Here is a 16,179-nt window from a genome sequence, read left to right as displayed (position 1 = left end):
TTTTGGACCAATAGAGGTTCATCATGCTGCCACTAAGATCATTACTCTTGGCTGGGCTTGAACCGAACAGCAAGTGGAATCTCATTATCATCTTGACTACTCTTGCAAAATCATTTCAGACTATCCAAATCATAGATTCCTGCAAAGTAGACTTCAGGCACCTTTTGCCTGGGACGCAATAAACTTTTAGAAACATTAGGATTACTGACGGAAAAATTACAAATCAGGAACTGCATCAGTCTCCAATAGTGAACATGCTTCATGGCATGAGATCAATCCCCATCCTAAAGTTAAACACTGATTATAACCAGAAGGTAGCATGCTACATGAATATGTGTCTGTTTTTCATCTTTTACAGAGGCCATTCCTCCAGGAAATGTCCAAGTTTCCCATGTCAGCAGTAGTACGGTGTCTCTTACATGGGAACCACCTGCTGGAGAGGTGGGGGGCTATGTTGTGACCTGTTTCTTTGATTCAAAGACACACCAAAAGAAGATAACAGTTTTAGACAGTGTGAGATTCTCTGATCTGAAGCCAGGGCTCAAGTATGACTTCCAAATTAAAACCCAGCTGAAAAGCGGAGGACTCAGCCAGCCTGCCTTGACATCTGCGCACACAGGTGAGTTATTCTTATAAGCTACTAAAACCTTTTCATACAAGTTACCTACTTCTCTTTTTGCTTATTGTTATCGGACTCGCCCCTCTACTTTAAGCAACTATTAAATTCCAATTTATTGGCAATCTAAGATAGCTACACACACTGGCCCTCATTTATCAAACGAGCGTACGACAGAAAACGTGCGTAAAATGGACGTACTCTCATTTCAACGTTGAGCTTGGCATTTATCAATTTGAACGTGAGCGCAGGCTGCGATGAAATCTCACGTCAGGTCTGAGCTCGTGTACGCAAGTTTTTTTGGCGCAACATACGGGTATTTCACTGATGAATACTAAATAAATTGGAATTAGCCCAGCCGTTCAAACAATTACAATCAAGTCAGGCCTAATTAAAAACAGTATTGCTATGGAAATAATTTGAATGTGACAGGTGAAATGTTTATTAAGCTGTCTATATAAACAGGAGCTTTGACAAATAGGTGGTCGAGTCTCTGCGATGGCAGATCTGGCTCTGTTAGAGGACCTCAACGCACGTCTAAGACGAGAGAGAGTTTTTCGAGACCGCGCCGATTCTTTTATGGAGAGCGATGAATGGCTCTTGAGTCGTTTTCGTCTCCCAAGGCATCTCCTGATGGAGCTATGCAATGCTTTGGAGCCACAGTTAAGGCGAGAAACTAGGCGATCAAACGCAATACCTGTGCCAGTGCAGGTGTGCTCTACCTTGGGGTTTTTGGCCACCGGGACCTTTCAGCGGGAGATCGGGGACAGGTCTGGTATTTCCCAGCCAAGTATTAGCCGAACCATGCCAGCAGCTTTGACAGCTATAATCTCCCTCTCCGAACGTTATATTAAATTCCCATATAATAACGATCAGCAAACTGGAATCAAACGGGATTTTTATGCTATTGCTAGGTTTCCAAATGTGATTGGTGCGGTTGAGTGTACCCATGTGCGTATGAAGCCACCATCTATTAATGATTACGCGTACATCAACCGCAAAAGCTACCATTCAGTTAATGTTCAGATTATTTGCGATGCCAGAATGTCAATCCTTAACATGGTAGCCCGATGGCCTGGGGGCACGCACGATTATTTTATTTTCCAAAATAGCAACGTTGGGCATCGTCTACATCAGGGCGCACTACATGGTCACAATCATCTCGGTGAGTTACGCTGCAGTCGCACTGCACCGGCCTCCTCCCGTTTCTTGCTTGGCCCGCTTCACAGCCGCAACACGTTTTTTGGTGCTGAACTTCATGTCGGACCATTTTTTCTTCACCTTTTTCGGAATAAAATAACTTTAACACAATGCAAACAATAGCATATATGTGAAATGTTTTAAACTGGATAACAGAAATTTTACATTTAATTTATTATTTAATTAATTTAATTAACAAACCTCTTCCGTAGCCCGACGAACATTGGAAACACTATTCACTGCAACAGTTATTTCCTCCCATATAGCATTCTTTCCCTTGCCCTTAATGCCAGCTTTTAGGCTATCAAACAAAACCAGATGGTTCGCATCCACCAGTGACACGAGCGTCTCCATTTCGGTCTCGGAAAAATTCCTCTCTTTTTTTACCGTTGGACGTTTCTCCATGTCGTAAAAGTTAGGGGCGAGACTTCTGAAAACGTGCTTTTATATGGCCGTGTTACGTTAATTACGATCGATCTCAGACGCCGTATTTATCAACACCAAGATCCTTCGTACGCTGGGATTGGTGTGATAAGAAAGTTTCGGGAATCTCACGTGGGTCCTATCGTAAGATGAATCATGCGTTCAGATTTGCGCTAATTTCTACGTTCGTTTGATAAATGAGGGCCACTAGTACTATTACCGGGGGCCTTAATAAACAACATTCATAATAGTACGTAAATTGGAGGTGGAAAGTCGGAAGGGGAAACGCGTCATCTCCGACCTACGTGGGTTCGAGCTGCAAAGTCGGAAAAAGGATGGACGCTTAACCAAGATTCTAAATTAATTATTACAATTATGCATATAAAGAATGTAGTTCTGAACTTAAATTTTGTCGACAGAAGGGGAACCGACTATACAGTGCTGTCAGCGAAAAAGAACCCTTCAATAAGAACAATTGCTAATAGTAATTACAATGCTAGATGCTGTATCGGTATATACTCGGTATCGGCCGATACTAAAGTTCAGGAATCGGAATCGGAAAGAAAAAAGGGTATCAAATATCTCTAATTCTATTCCTATCTACTGGTAATTGAAGATAGCTACAAACACTACCACTATTACTAGGGGCCTTAATAAACAACATTCATGGTACATAAACAGAGGTAAACCACATAAAATTACTTTTGGACCATCAGTCTCCAATAGTGAACATGCTTCATAGCATGAGATCAATCCCCATCCTAAAGTTAAACACTGATTATAACCAGAAGGTAGCATGCTACTTGAATATGCTTGTCTGTTTTTCATCTTTTACAGAGGCCATTACTCCAGGAAATGTAAAAGTTTCCCATGTCAGCAGTAGTACGGTGTCTCTTACATGGGAACCACCTGCTGGAGAGGTGGGGGGCTATGTTGTGACCTGTTTCTGTGATTCAAAGACACACCAAAAGAAGATAACAGTTTCAGACAGTGTGAGATTCTCTGATCTGAAGCCAGGGCTCAAGTATGACTTCCAAATTAAAACCCAGCTGAAAAGCGGAGGACTCAGCCAGCATGCCTTGATATCTGCGCACACAGGTGAGTTATTCATATAAGCTACTAAAACCTTTTCATACAAGTTACCTACTTCTCTTTTTGCTTATTGTTATCTGAAACGCCCCTCTACTTTAAGCAACTACTAAATTCCGATTTACTAGCAATGTAAGATAGCTACACACACTAGTACTATTACCGGGGGCCTTAATAAACAACATTCATAATAGTACGTATGTTGGAGGTGGAAAGTCGGAAAGGGAAACGCATCATCTCCGACCTACGTGGGTTCGAGCTGCCGAGTCGGAAAAAGGATGGACGCTTAACTACAAGATTATAAATGAATTATTACAATTCTACATATAAAGAATGTAGTTCTGAAAGTAAATTTTGTCGACAGGAGGTGAACCGACTATACAGTGCTGTCAGCGAAAAAGAACCCTTCAATAAGAACAAGTGCTAATAGTAATTACAATGCTAGATGCTGTATTGGTTTAGACTCTGTATCGGCCGATACTCAAGTTCAGGAATCGGAAAGAAAAAAAGGGTATCAAACATCTCTAATTGTATACCTATCTACTGGTAATTTAAGATAGCTACACACACTACCACTATTACTAGGGGCCTAAATAAACAACATTAATGGTACATAAACAGAGGTAAACCACATAAAATTACTTTTGGATCAATAGAGGTTCATCATGCTGGCACTAAGATAATTACTCTTGGCTGGGCTCCAACTAGGGGTGCATCGGATCACAAAACTCACGGTTCGGATCGGGTCACGGTTTTTGAGTCACGGGAACTGAAGTGCCAGGCACAGCAAGGTAACACCAGCCATCATGGCAACATGGGGGTAATTGCCCTCGTTGGTCTTCCACCAATTCAGTGGATCACAATCAACCAGAATGCCACTTGCTGCTCGGTAGTATTCCACTTCCTCTTCAATGGCATCAAGAAACGGCTTCTTGCCTGTGTCCACCTTGCCTGCAAAGGTCTCCCCGAAAAGCGCCTCCATGGCTGACTTCTTTTGTGGAGGAGATGTCCCTGCGCCTCCTCCTGTCGGCTCTGTGGCTTGACCCTGGAAGAAACAATTATTTGATGTTAAATCTTTTTCTCAGGTTTCACAGAACTATTATTGCAGCAATAACATTTAATAAAATAAATTATTAATTTAAAATAAAGGACATACAATTCTTATAGCAAAATAAGTAAGACTGGACTGCAGTATATTTAAGTGGCCTAACTCACTGATAGTTTAAATTTTTTTTACCTCTTCATGTTCTTCAGTGCCCAACTTGCCCACAATCTCAGTGGTGAGATCGTTGTTTGTTCTCTGGCGCAGGGCAGGATCTAGGTGAGACAGGGACTTGAATCTTGGGTCCAGTGCAGTCGATCTATTTAGATAGTTCTGTACATCGGGGGGATCAGTGTATCTGCCGTTCAGGTCTGCTTTAATAGCAGCTTAGACATCTCGGCTGATGGTGCTGTTTCCCTCACTTGGGGCCATGGATTGTATAATCTTTGTTTTTAGGGGTAGGACCATGGATATAGATGGAGCAGATTCAGTGCTTAATAGGCTTGTAACCATTTTGAGTGGTTTGAGCACCTGGAGGACCTCCTCTGCCACTTTCACATCATCATCAGACAAGGTGACAATGTCTCTCATATTTTTTTTTTAGAGCCTTGTCAGACATTGCAGAGAATATAGCTGCCTGCTGCTCAAGATAGCGCTCCAACATGTCATACGTGGAGTTCCACCTTGTTGGGACATCCTGTATCAGCTTGTGAGTAGGCAGCTGTAGCATTTCCTGGTTTGTTTTAAGCACATGAGCTGCTGTTGTGCTGCGGTGGAAAAATGAAACCACCTTCCTGATCCTCCCAAGCAGTCTGTCCATCTTGTGTGATGTTATTCCCCTTTGGGATGCTGAATTTATCACGTGGGCAAAGCACCCTATCTGTTGCCCCAGTCCAGCTTCCTTCACTGCACTTACTTGGTTTTTGGCATTATCTGTGGTGACTGGGATGTTGTTTTTTGGCCTCTCTATCTTCCACTCTGCTACTGCTCCTGTCAGTACCTGCGCCAGATTTTTGCCGGTGTGGCTCTCGTAGAGTGGGCGTGTCTGCAGCACTGGGCTCTTTATCTCCCACTCCGCTGTTATGTAGTACGCAGTCACGGTCACGTAACTTTCAGTGGCTCTAGAGGTCCACCCGTCTGTAGTAAGGGCAACGGAGGATGCCTTGGATAATTCATCCACAATAATCTTTTTTTGTTCCTCATAAAGTTCGGGAACGATCTTGGTTGTAGAGTGGGTGCGCAAGGGTATTTCGTACCGTGGCTCAAGCACCTTAATCATGTTTTTAAAGACTTTATTCTCCACAATGGAGTATGGCCTCATGTCTGCTGCTATAAACACCCCAATCGATTTGGTGATGGATTTTGCCCGGTTGGAGCTTGCAGGAAAGCACTGCTTAAATGCATCAGGGAGCAGCATTTGCTGCACCTCTTTTTTTTTTTTTTTTTTTTTCTCCCATTACTCCCGACACACTGGGATGATGTCGCCTCACGTGGCTGGCCATGCTCAAGGTGTTGCTGTGGTCGTAGGGTATTCTGGTGCCACAGTGCCGACACACCGTGGCTGTTTTGTCCACCACCCTTATTCCGTTTTCATTATAGTGCACAGGGAAGCCAAAGTGCTCCCATACAGCTGACTTAAATGATGCAGCAGGCCTCTCCAACTCCTCCGCTCCGCCGCTCGCCATGCTGCCACGCTAGATGTTCAGTAGCCTAGGCTATTTAAGCATGCGCGGATCACGTGAACACGCAACTATTATTTGTCAGCTGACCCGTGGATCACGTGCGTCCCGCCCCGTGAGGGTTGATCCGTACGGATCACGGGAAATCCGTGGTCCGTTGCACCACTAGCTCCAACCGAACAGCAAGTGGAATCTCATTATCATCTTGTCAACTCTTGCAAAATCAATTCACAGACTATCCAAATCATAGATTCCTGCAAAGTAGGCATCAGGCACCTTGTGCCTGGGACGCAATACACTTTTAGAATCATTAGGATTACTGACGGAAAAAATACAAATCAGGAACTGTTTCCAATAGTAAACATGCTTCATAGCATGAGATCAATCCCCATCCTAAAGTTAAACACTGATTATAACCAGAAGGTAGCATGCTAAATGAATATGCTTGTCTGTTTTTCATCTTTTACAGAAGCCGTTCCTCAAGGAAATGTAAAAGTTTCCCATGTCAGCAGTAGTGCGGTGTCTCTTACATGGGAAAAAGCTGCTGGTGAGGTGGAGGGTTATGTTGTGACTTGTTTCTGTAATTCAAAGAAACACCAAGAGAAGACTACAGTTTCAGACAGTGTGACATTCTCCGATCTGAAGCCAGGGCTTAAGTATGACTTCCAAGTTAAAACCCAGCTGAAAAGCGGAGGACTCAGCCAGCCAGCCTTGACATCTGCCCACACAGGTGAGTTATTCCTATAAGCTACTAAAACCTTTTCATACAAGTTACCCACTTCTCTTTTTGCTTATTGTTATCAGACTCTACCCTCTACTTTAAGCTTCTATTATATTCCTATTTACTGGCAATATGAGATAGCTACACACGCTAGTACTATTACTGGGGGCCTTAATAAACAACATTCATAATAGTAAGTAATCACAAATAAACCACATAAAATTACCTGCAATGACGAAAAGGATATGGATGACATGAGGCCTTCACCAATTCCACCAAAAAAACATGTGCAAATGTTATTATTATTATTAGAATTATTATTAGAAATGAACTGACAATAATGGTTAGAACTATTATATCCACAGAAACTGAACTGGATGTTTTTCTAAAAAAGCTTGGCCTAAAAGAGAACTACAAGGAGAAGCTCTCACTAAGCAGTGTCCTACAGATTGACAAGAAGGCCGTCACAGAGGAAGCGGCTAAATGTCTTTCTGATCTCCCTTGGTGCTTTCTCAAGAAGCTAATGATGGTAAATTCAACTGCTAGAAATGTGAAATGTTCTGCGGGCAGTGAGTCAGAGCAGGATCTTGCTCGTGGCAATGTTGGTTTGGATTTTTACACCATGTTGGACCCTAAAAAGTCAGGTGAAGAACTGAACCCATTAGACATAATCACTGCTCTCTTTCTGTGCTCAAATGGCCTCCTTCAGCAGGAAATGGCAGTCAAAATGTCCATGTGTCAGTTTGGGTTGCCTCTACTGCTTCCTGATTGTGGCACACAGAAGCACACGCTCATGCTTTGGGCTTTGAGAGGCATTACTTACTTGTACTACGTTAAAAAGTACAGACCTCAGGCACTCTCAAACACCAAAAGCTTTATTGAAAAATCAATTGTTGCCACTGAACTTCCAATGGTGTCCTTTGTGAGACTGGGTGAATGTTCTTTATCAAAGTCGGAGATTCTGAATACACTATTGAGCAATCCCCAACAGTACCACAACACTTTTGTTCACCATAAAATGGAATGTGGGAATGTTCCAAGGGAAATCGCAGATGGACTGGTGGAAACTAGTTGGTATCTTCCCTGTGGTAACAAAAACATTGATATCTTCAATGAACCAGTAGCTGTAGCTAATCTCAGAGGAGACATTGCTCTCTGTGAATTGCAATTTTTGTTTTTATGCAAAACGTCTGCTGCAGTTTTTGTGTTTCTTGACAATTTTGACCACCAATATGAAATGCTCAAAAAAACAGACGAAACAGAGATTTTCTTGATAGTCAATGTGGATAGCAAGAATTTCAACTCCAAAAGGTGCATAAAGGTACTGGAAGAATTAAGTTTGCCACAGACCAACATCGTTTGTAAGAGGAAGGAAGTCAACAATGCCAACTTTGCAAAAACCCTACAAAATATTTTAAGAAATGTTATTAAAAACACAGATAAAAGAAAGAGCATAGAGCAAATGGCTGACGATGCTTTTAAGCTTGGAATAATGGTTGATGAGCACGCCTCAGACTGTCAGAACGCTGAGAAAAATGCAGAAGCTATCACCTCAAAAATAACAGACACTGCACAGTACAAAGAGAAAGAACTTCCTCGGCAGGGCTCAATATGGAAAGAATTGACCCAATTAGAGAAGGAGGAATGTCGGCTTCGAAAACCTGGGGATAAAGACATAGAAAAATACAAATGTGACCTACACCAAAAGAAAGCACAACTCCGGGAACAGCAGAGGGATTTGAACATTTCAAATGATGTGATCAGCTTCATGAAAGCAATCTCATGTCCAGCTGTTGAACAGGCTTATTTTTTAAAATGGATGCAAATTAAAATTGACAACTTGTCCCGGGAACATTTATCAAACCTCAAAGCAGAGTATAAACACAAAAGTAAGGATTCAAGCAAAGAAGAACTTAAAGTCATTGATCAACAACTTTCAAAAAGCTCTTTAGGTATTGAAAACTACTTTCGAGAAATCGGTCAAATATATGAATCTTCAGTCACCCTTCCTGAATCAGATTCATTTCGTAAACAATTCATGCATTTGCCCAAGTTGTGTGCCCAATTACTCATTGATGGATTTCCACTGGAGCTTGTGGATGGAGAAGCATCAGGCATTCCTTTGGCATGGGTGAAGGACGTCTTTTCTGAGCTGAGAAAAATGGTAGTTCCAGAGAGTAAGATAAGAGTTGTCACAGTTCTTGGGATTCAGAGCACAGGAAAGTCCACTCTTCTCAACACTATGTTTGGAGTGCAGTTTGCGGTCAGCAGTGGCCGATGCACTAGAGGGGCTTTCATGTTGCTCATCAGAGTGAACAAAGAGTACTCAAAAGAAATGAACTGTGATTTTTTGATTATCCTTGACACCGAAGGACTGAAACCGCTAGAGCTAGTACAATTAGAAGATAGCTATGAGCACGACAATGAGCTTGCAACTATTGTTGTGGGGTTAAGTGACATCACAATAATAAACACTGCAATGGAGAACATGACAGACATGAAAGACATCCTACAGATTGTAGTACATGCCTTTCTCAGGATGAAAGAAGTCGGCAAAAAACCAAAATGTCTGTTTGTTCATCAGAACGTATCGGATGTGTCAGCCCATGACAATAACTTAAGGGACAGAACCGTGCTGTTACCACAGTTGAACGAGATGACACAGGCAGCTGCCAAAGTTGAGAAAAAAGAGGAAATCATAAGCTTCAAGGAAGTAATAGAATATGATCCAGACACTGGCAACTGGTACATTCCTGGACTATGGCATGGAAACCCACCAATGGCACCAGTAAATTCAGGTTACAGTGAAGCAGTTTATGAACTGAAAAAAAACATTATCCAAATGTTGAAAGATGGCAAGTCATCTGCTTACAACATTGATCAATTTATGAATTGGACAGAAAGCCTATGGAATGCCATAAAACATGAACATTTCATATTCAGCTTTAGAAATAGCCTGGTGGCTGATGCTTACATGAAAATATGCACAGAATTCAACAAATGGGAATGGGAATTCAAAAGGCACATGTACTTATTGGAAACAAGTGCAAAAACACAGATTTCAAATTTTGGAACAGCTGCTTGCAATTCTGAGGCATCCAACATCGGAAAACTTGTCACGGAATTGAAAACTGAAGCCTGCTCAGAGCTAATAAAATGGGAAGAAAAACTTATTCAGAATCTAGAACTATATTTCAAAACAGAAGCTCATGGCCACCTAGTCGAGAGATACAGAGAAGACTTTATGCAAAGTGCAAAAATCCTAAGAAAAGAATCGGAAAGGTTGTTTGAATCTGAAGTAAATATAGCGGGTGAAAACAAAAAGGGAATGGTAAAAGTTGAGGAAGTCAAGAAAAACACCACAAAACATTTGGAGGGAGAAGTGCTTAGATTGCTAGAGGAAGGCCGTAAAAGTCATAGAAAGCAATCGGATGAAGAGCTGAGAATCGATTTTGACCAGATGTGGGAGAATGCTACAGAACATCTCCGTGACAAAGTATTGTACAAATCTGATGGTATCTATGGTAGGGTTCATTTGCAACTGAGAATTAATTTAGCCTCAATGGGTGGTCATGCCAATGAGATAATTGACGTACCACTTAAAGATCATGGAAAAGGGGATTTCATAGCGAAAGTTGACGATAAATATAAGATTTGGAAGTGGAAAAATAATGCAGCGTTACAAGCAAAGGCTGTCGAAATTATAGAAAGTTGCAAAAGACTTGTATCTGTTCGAATGCAGGCGAAAACAGATTACCATGACAACTTCATTCAGGAGATTTTGCAGCACATTGATGCGAAACTTAAAACAGACAAGGATCTGAGAACAGACACGCAATATGTAGTGAGTTTAAAATTACACATTTGTGGTTATGCAGCCAGAAACTTCAAAGAAATGCACCTGGCTTTCATAACAGCAAATGACCCCTTCAAGTGCGTCAATCTACACAAACTTCGTTTTTTTGATGATTTTAAAGACCTGTATCACAAAAGGGAGCAGGATCAAAAGAATGCTGAGGAATTTGCCAATCGTTGCCTCCAGCCTGCAGTGGAGTATTACATTAGAGTTTCCTCGGTTCATGATGTTGTTGATGAAATGGTGTCAGGCAATGATTCAGTGGATTTCAGCACGCGCATGTTTTTCCAATATACTATCTTAAAAGACTTGCTTTCAAAAGACAAGTTTTGCCACTACCAAGAGTACACCAGTTCATATGAGAAATTCATAAGGAAATGGATTCAGGAGCAAATTGAGAAACGCTTTTCAGATGGGACTAAACTTTTGGAGTTCGAGGATAAATATCTAAAACAATGTATCAGATGTATTGACAATGCTATTCACAAGGCCCAAGTGAACATACAAGCGACCCAAAAAGAGTTTGTTCAAAATATTTGCAAGGATCTTGGTGATATATTGGTAATTTCCCAGGATGCTCTCAGCGCTTGCATGGTGCTTTTGAAAGAAGCCCGAGCAGAAAAGTTTGCACACTTTCTTAAAGAATCAGTGATTGAAATGCAACATGCTCTGCAGAAAAAACAAAAAGAAACTAATTACAAAGCGAAACTAAAAGGACTCGGGTCAAAGCCACTAGACAAGCTTACAGAGAAGTTAGGTGGATGTTCTGAACATTGCCCATTCTGCAAGTCACCGTGTGAGGCAGGGGCAAAGTCTCACGAGGCTCATCATGTTGAAATGCATAAGCCACAGGGGCTTGGAGGATACAGAGATTTACACTCAAATAAACTTAGTACTCAAATTTGCACATCCGCTGTCTTTAGTTCCAAACTATTCCGGAATGGTGATACAAATGGGGAGTTTAAACCTTACAAGGAATACAAAACATTTTACAAGAATTGGAAAATTCCTGCAGATGACAGCTATACAGCATCTGATTACTGGAAATATGTGATGGTCAGGTTCAACAAGGACTTTGCTAAATTTCATGGGGCAGAGCCTGCAGATATTCCCAATGAATGGAGAAATATTAGCCAGACGCTTGCTGGAATAAGCCTTAAAAAGGCGTTCTGCATCCAATAGGATTTGTTGAGATGATGAGAGTGAGAGTTTCTTCTCTGACCATGATGAAGAGCAGCTTTTTTAAGAAAATTCGATATGTTATGGTGCACAACTTATCCTACTGCATATATGTGAGGCAAGAAAGGCTGAACTGACGAGATATAAGTAGTGATACAAGGATGTGTGTCTTTACTTGTAATTCAAACCACTTGATTACGAACTCAGCTCTGAAGTTAACCTGCCTCTTTAATTTTGCGGTTCGTTGTTGAAGTAATGTTCCATTGAAACTTTTAAAAGTTTGAGCCTGATACTTTAAATTTTTGTTTGATGATATTACATTTTACATTAACGTAATTAACTAAGCATAAAGGCTAACCCGCTAATGCGTTTTATTTGTTTAATTGTTTCAACATATTTTTGTCTGGAAAAGTCGGCATTGTACGATACTTAAAATATATTATGTGTCAATATTTTTACCTAGGTTTAAATGGTGTATTTGATTATTATTATCATTATTATTATATGATTATTATTGTTTCATTCCTCTTTCATTCAATATTCACTATTTTTTTGATTTCTTATTAAATTCGTTCAAGTGATTTTGTTTGATAATCTTTGAAGACATGTTAACAATTTAGAAATGAGGAGAAGATATATATTGCATTGTTTAATTTTTATATTGTTACTGAATCCAGAAATATTTTAAATGTAATTTTTGATTGTTCCTTTGATTGAGCCAGTTGAGAAATATCTGTCAAATTAATTAAGCTGGTGTGTGTGATTTATGGTATGTTTGACACAAAATAAAGCACAGAAAAGAGTCTGTTATGTTTTTATTGTATTTTCTGATCAGAATCAGAGCATACCATTTGCACTAACTTCTAAAGTTTACCGAAATATCAACATCATAGATTTACTTCTATAGCCTTTTTTCAAGTGGAACCGACTAAAATAATTTCCCTGGAGGGATTGACTTGTGGATGGCCGTGTATGAATCGTTAGTTACGTATTGTAACTCTAGATTCTATGAGTATAGGCGCAGCCTTTTAAGGATATCACTATTGGGTTTTCCCTAGGCGCGAGCAGTAGCACTGAACAATTTGTAATCCCCGCCCACCAACAGCGTGGGCCTCAATCACGCCGGCAGACGTTCTGCTCCCAATAAACAGCCTTTCTTCAGCTATTTAAAGGTCAATGAGCCCGAAAGTTAAAAGACTGCGCCTATACTCATTTAATCTAGAGTTACAATACGTGTCGTATAGGCTTCGCCTTTTAAGGCTATTGCTATTGGGTTAAAAGGGCGAAGCACGATATAGTCTATGCCTCATTGGTCCCGATCAGTACCAGAAACAGAGCTACATACGAGCTAGTATCATGCGTCAGACGTAGCATAACATACGTCATGCGTCTAACGGCACGTCATCAACGAGCAGCGCTGATGTGTCTGATAAATCACAAGAGCTCTCGGCATGAATATTTTACTCCACCTCACATTGTGTTAATATGCAAGGGGAATAGTCAAACAATCACATTCACTCTGACAAAGCACCTTGAACTAAGTGTGTCATCGAGATGCGCGACATGTCTCTTAGGTAAAACCTAATAAAAGAGCACGGGAAGCCCAGGAGGCTGCTGTGCAGATATCCTCCATAGGCATCCCTCTTTGCAGAGCGACAGAGGACGATATTCCTCTGGTCGAGTCTCAGGCGGCTCTACCCACACTGACCCATAAGCCTGCGTGATAGCCTCACACAGCCAATGTGACAACCATTGTTTCGTCAGGGGGAGGCCCTGGGAATGTTCTCTGTAATGCACAAATAACTGTTAAGATTTGCGCAGAGCCTCCGTGCGCTTCACAGAACAGGCAAGCGCGCGTACGGGGCACAAGAGATGGGCTGTTGCTTCCTCCTCAGATTGATGAGGAGGGAGAGAGAAACCATCGAGTGTTATTACTCTCGATCTGAACGAGCTAGTAATACTCTTAGGTGTAAAAGCCGGGTTTGGGCGTGATATGGCCGAACTGCCGTCTACTTGTATTCTAAGACAAGAAGGGGCTACAGAGGGTGCAGACGGGTCGCTCACTCTCTTAGCTGACGTCAGGGCCAGCAGCAAAGCTGTCTTGGCTGACACAAACTTGAGGGGCACCCGGTCAAGAGGCTCAAATGGGGCTTTAACCAGTGCGCGCAGCACCAGTGTTAAATCCCATTGTGGAGTGAGAGAGCGCGTCACGGGTCACTCTCTCCTCACACCTTTTAGGAAGCGCTTCATTAAAGGAGCATTTCACCGGTGGAGGCATGAATATGCATTGAAATTGGGTCCTATATGTAGTCGAATAATAAAATAAAATTCTAATTTGGTGCCGTCTTGACCGAGAAAAGGCAGAAAGTGACTTTTTGGCGCTTGTGGATTGAAGACAACAACTCCCACCATGCACCACGATGCACAGCTTCGCTGGCCACTCCCACTGATCATCTCCGCCTATCGGACACCTCCTTGTTCCATCTACTAGGCTGATACCGCAAGACTGCTTGAAAATCGAGCTGTAGAAACGCTGTAGTAAATATTCAAGGCGCTGGTTCTCCACAGAAAAAAGTGGAGTGCATCAAGCCTGCGCGCTGTATACAAACATTTAGTCACGCGGAGATTCAACCTTTTAAATTGAGCAGAAATACTTTTTAATGTACAGTTATCAATTACATTTATCAAGGGGCTTTATTTAAAGCTACAAAAAGAATACAAATAAAATAATAAAGAAAAGATTCAACGCAACTCTGACGTCCCCCAGTTGGTGGGGAGCCACTGCCATCAAGCGTCGTAGACGTCCACACGAATCCTAACACGAAACCGCATAGGTCCGGATAGATTTGAAACCACCTCCGAGGGTGAAGCACCTCCTCAAAAACTGAAAATAAATAAATAAATAAAAATATCTGTGCTCCAAAGAACGAAATGTGAACCAATGCATTCTGAATGGGAGTGTTTCTCCGATTTTTCCATGCTACACAGAACGAAATGTAAACCCATGCAAATAAAGACTTCATGTTCATAATAATTTAAATATCATTAATCTCCTGAGTGTGTAGAGTGGTATTCTATTTTTTTCAACGGGGCTGCATCCAGTCACTTGACCGTCATGGTTGCTATGGTGGTTGCTATCGACCGCCCCCTCTAATCCTTAAATGGTTCTAAAAACCACGCGGCAAAGGAGCTGCCGTCCATTGTGTTGTTTTTGTCTTAAACTAGGGTCCGATGGTTAAAAAATAGACAGATATTCCAAGGTATCCTTAAAAGGCAGCTTGGATGTTTTTATTTTGTGCAGTTTAGACTTCTTATATAACCTATTTTTGAAAGCAAAACACCAAGCTCATTGATTTAACGAGGCAGGGTTATTTGAAACAATTTATTAAATAAATATTTATGAGAGGTCATTCCTTCTCCTGAGTTTAATTCCTATTTATGTCTAGTGTACAACCCTACTGTCCACAAGCATCACCCCCCCCCCCCCCCCTCCCCATATGGATTTGGAGAATTGCTGCCACGTCCCAGTGGTGGAGGTATCTGAAATATATATGAAAGAGGGCATTCAATTATACTACAATGATCAATTAGGAGGACGAAGCCCTAAAGGAAGTGATGCAATAGGTGACTGAGTCGACAAAAATATAAGTAAGCCTTGGGGTCTCTTATATATCAAAGGGGGTCTCAAAGGACGCATATACGCTTCAACCTGTGGCTTACAGGAAATGACTGAGCAAGTGCTCCATCTCGTTGCACCTCACCCAGCGGCTCGCTTGCAAGATTTTGGCCTGAAGTTCTTCCCAGACCTACACAGCCATCCAACATGCATATCTGAGAATCAGGCCTCTCTTTAATAATGACAAAAAGTTATGAGAGAAATACACATGAACTTTTGTTATCTCATAAGCGGCGTGGTGCCAGCTCCTTTTGACCTTTTGACCCCAGACTTCTGGGGGAATAGCTGAATCAATTCATTAGTCAATCAGAAGTATGTAAATATCTTCCCGGTGGCGTAAGAGGGAGAACAAGGTGTCCTTCAACATCTACGCTTCCAGGCGATTGCAACGGTGCCACACATGAGCATATTTGAACATGTTTGATGGTAGTAATTAGCTGTCGAAATTGGAGGCCTTAATCAATAATGAGCAGCTATTGATTTGCTTCCCGATAGAAATTTGTGACAAATGACATGTTATTTAGCATCTACACGTTGAGCTGAGTCCAATGACACCAAGCATGCGGGTGGTAACATGTATTTTACATGGTACACCTAGGTCTAGGACATGATCTCGGTGTAGCAAGAGGGCGAGCTTGATCTCATTGGACTCGTGTAGATGCTAAATAACATGTAATTTGTCAGAAATCTCCATCGGG

The 16,179-nt window shown here is 41.5% G+C and overlaps 1 protein-coding gene across 4 annotated transcripts in view; it reads left to right on the top strand.

Moving 5' to 3' along the window:
• Positions 1 to 12,610, top strand: part of LOC115529041 (interferon-induced very large GTPase 1) — a 37,904-nt gene extending 25,294 nt beyond the window's left edge. For 2 of the 4 annotated variants that reach the window (XM_030337474.1, XM_030337473.1), the window contains one exon: positions 7,136 to 12,610. In XM_030337474.1, coding sequence (XP_030193334.1) covers positions 7,136 to 11,808 — 4,673 coding nt within the window. In that variant the 3' untranslated portion in view covers positions 11,809 to 12,610. Of the gene's footprint in view, positions 1 to 358; positions 702 to 3,076; positions 3,338 to 6,518; positions 6,780 to 7,135 lie in introns of those variants that run through there. The other 2 variants (XM_030337472.1, XM_030337475.1) reach the window with 2 other exon arrangements.
• The last annotated feature ends 3,569 nt before the right edge of the window (positions 12,611 to 16,179 follow it).

Source organism: Gadus morhua, chromosome 17 (genome assembly GCF_902167405.1).
Source record: "Gadus morhua chromosome 17, gadMor3.0, whole genome shotgun sequence".
NCBI classification, from domain to species: domain Eukaryota; kingdom Metazoa; phylum Chordata; class Actinopteri; order Gadiformes; family Gadidae; genus Gadus; species Gadus morhua.
The sequence above is the reverse complement of the archived record's forward strand: the minus strand, read 5'-3'. Positions and strand labels throughout refer to the sequence as shown.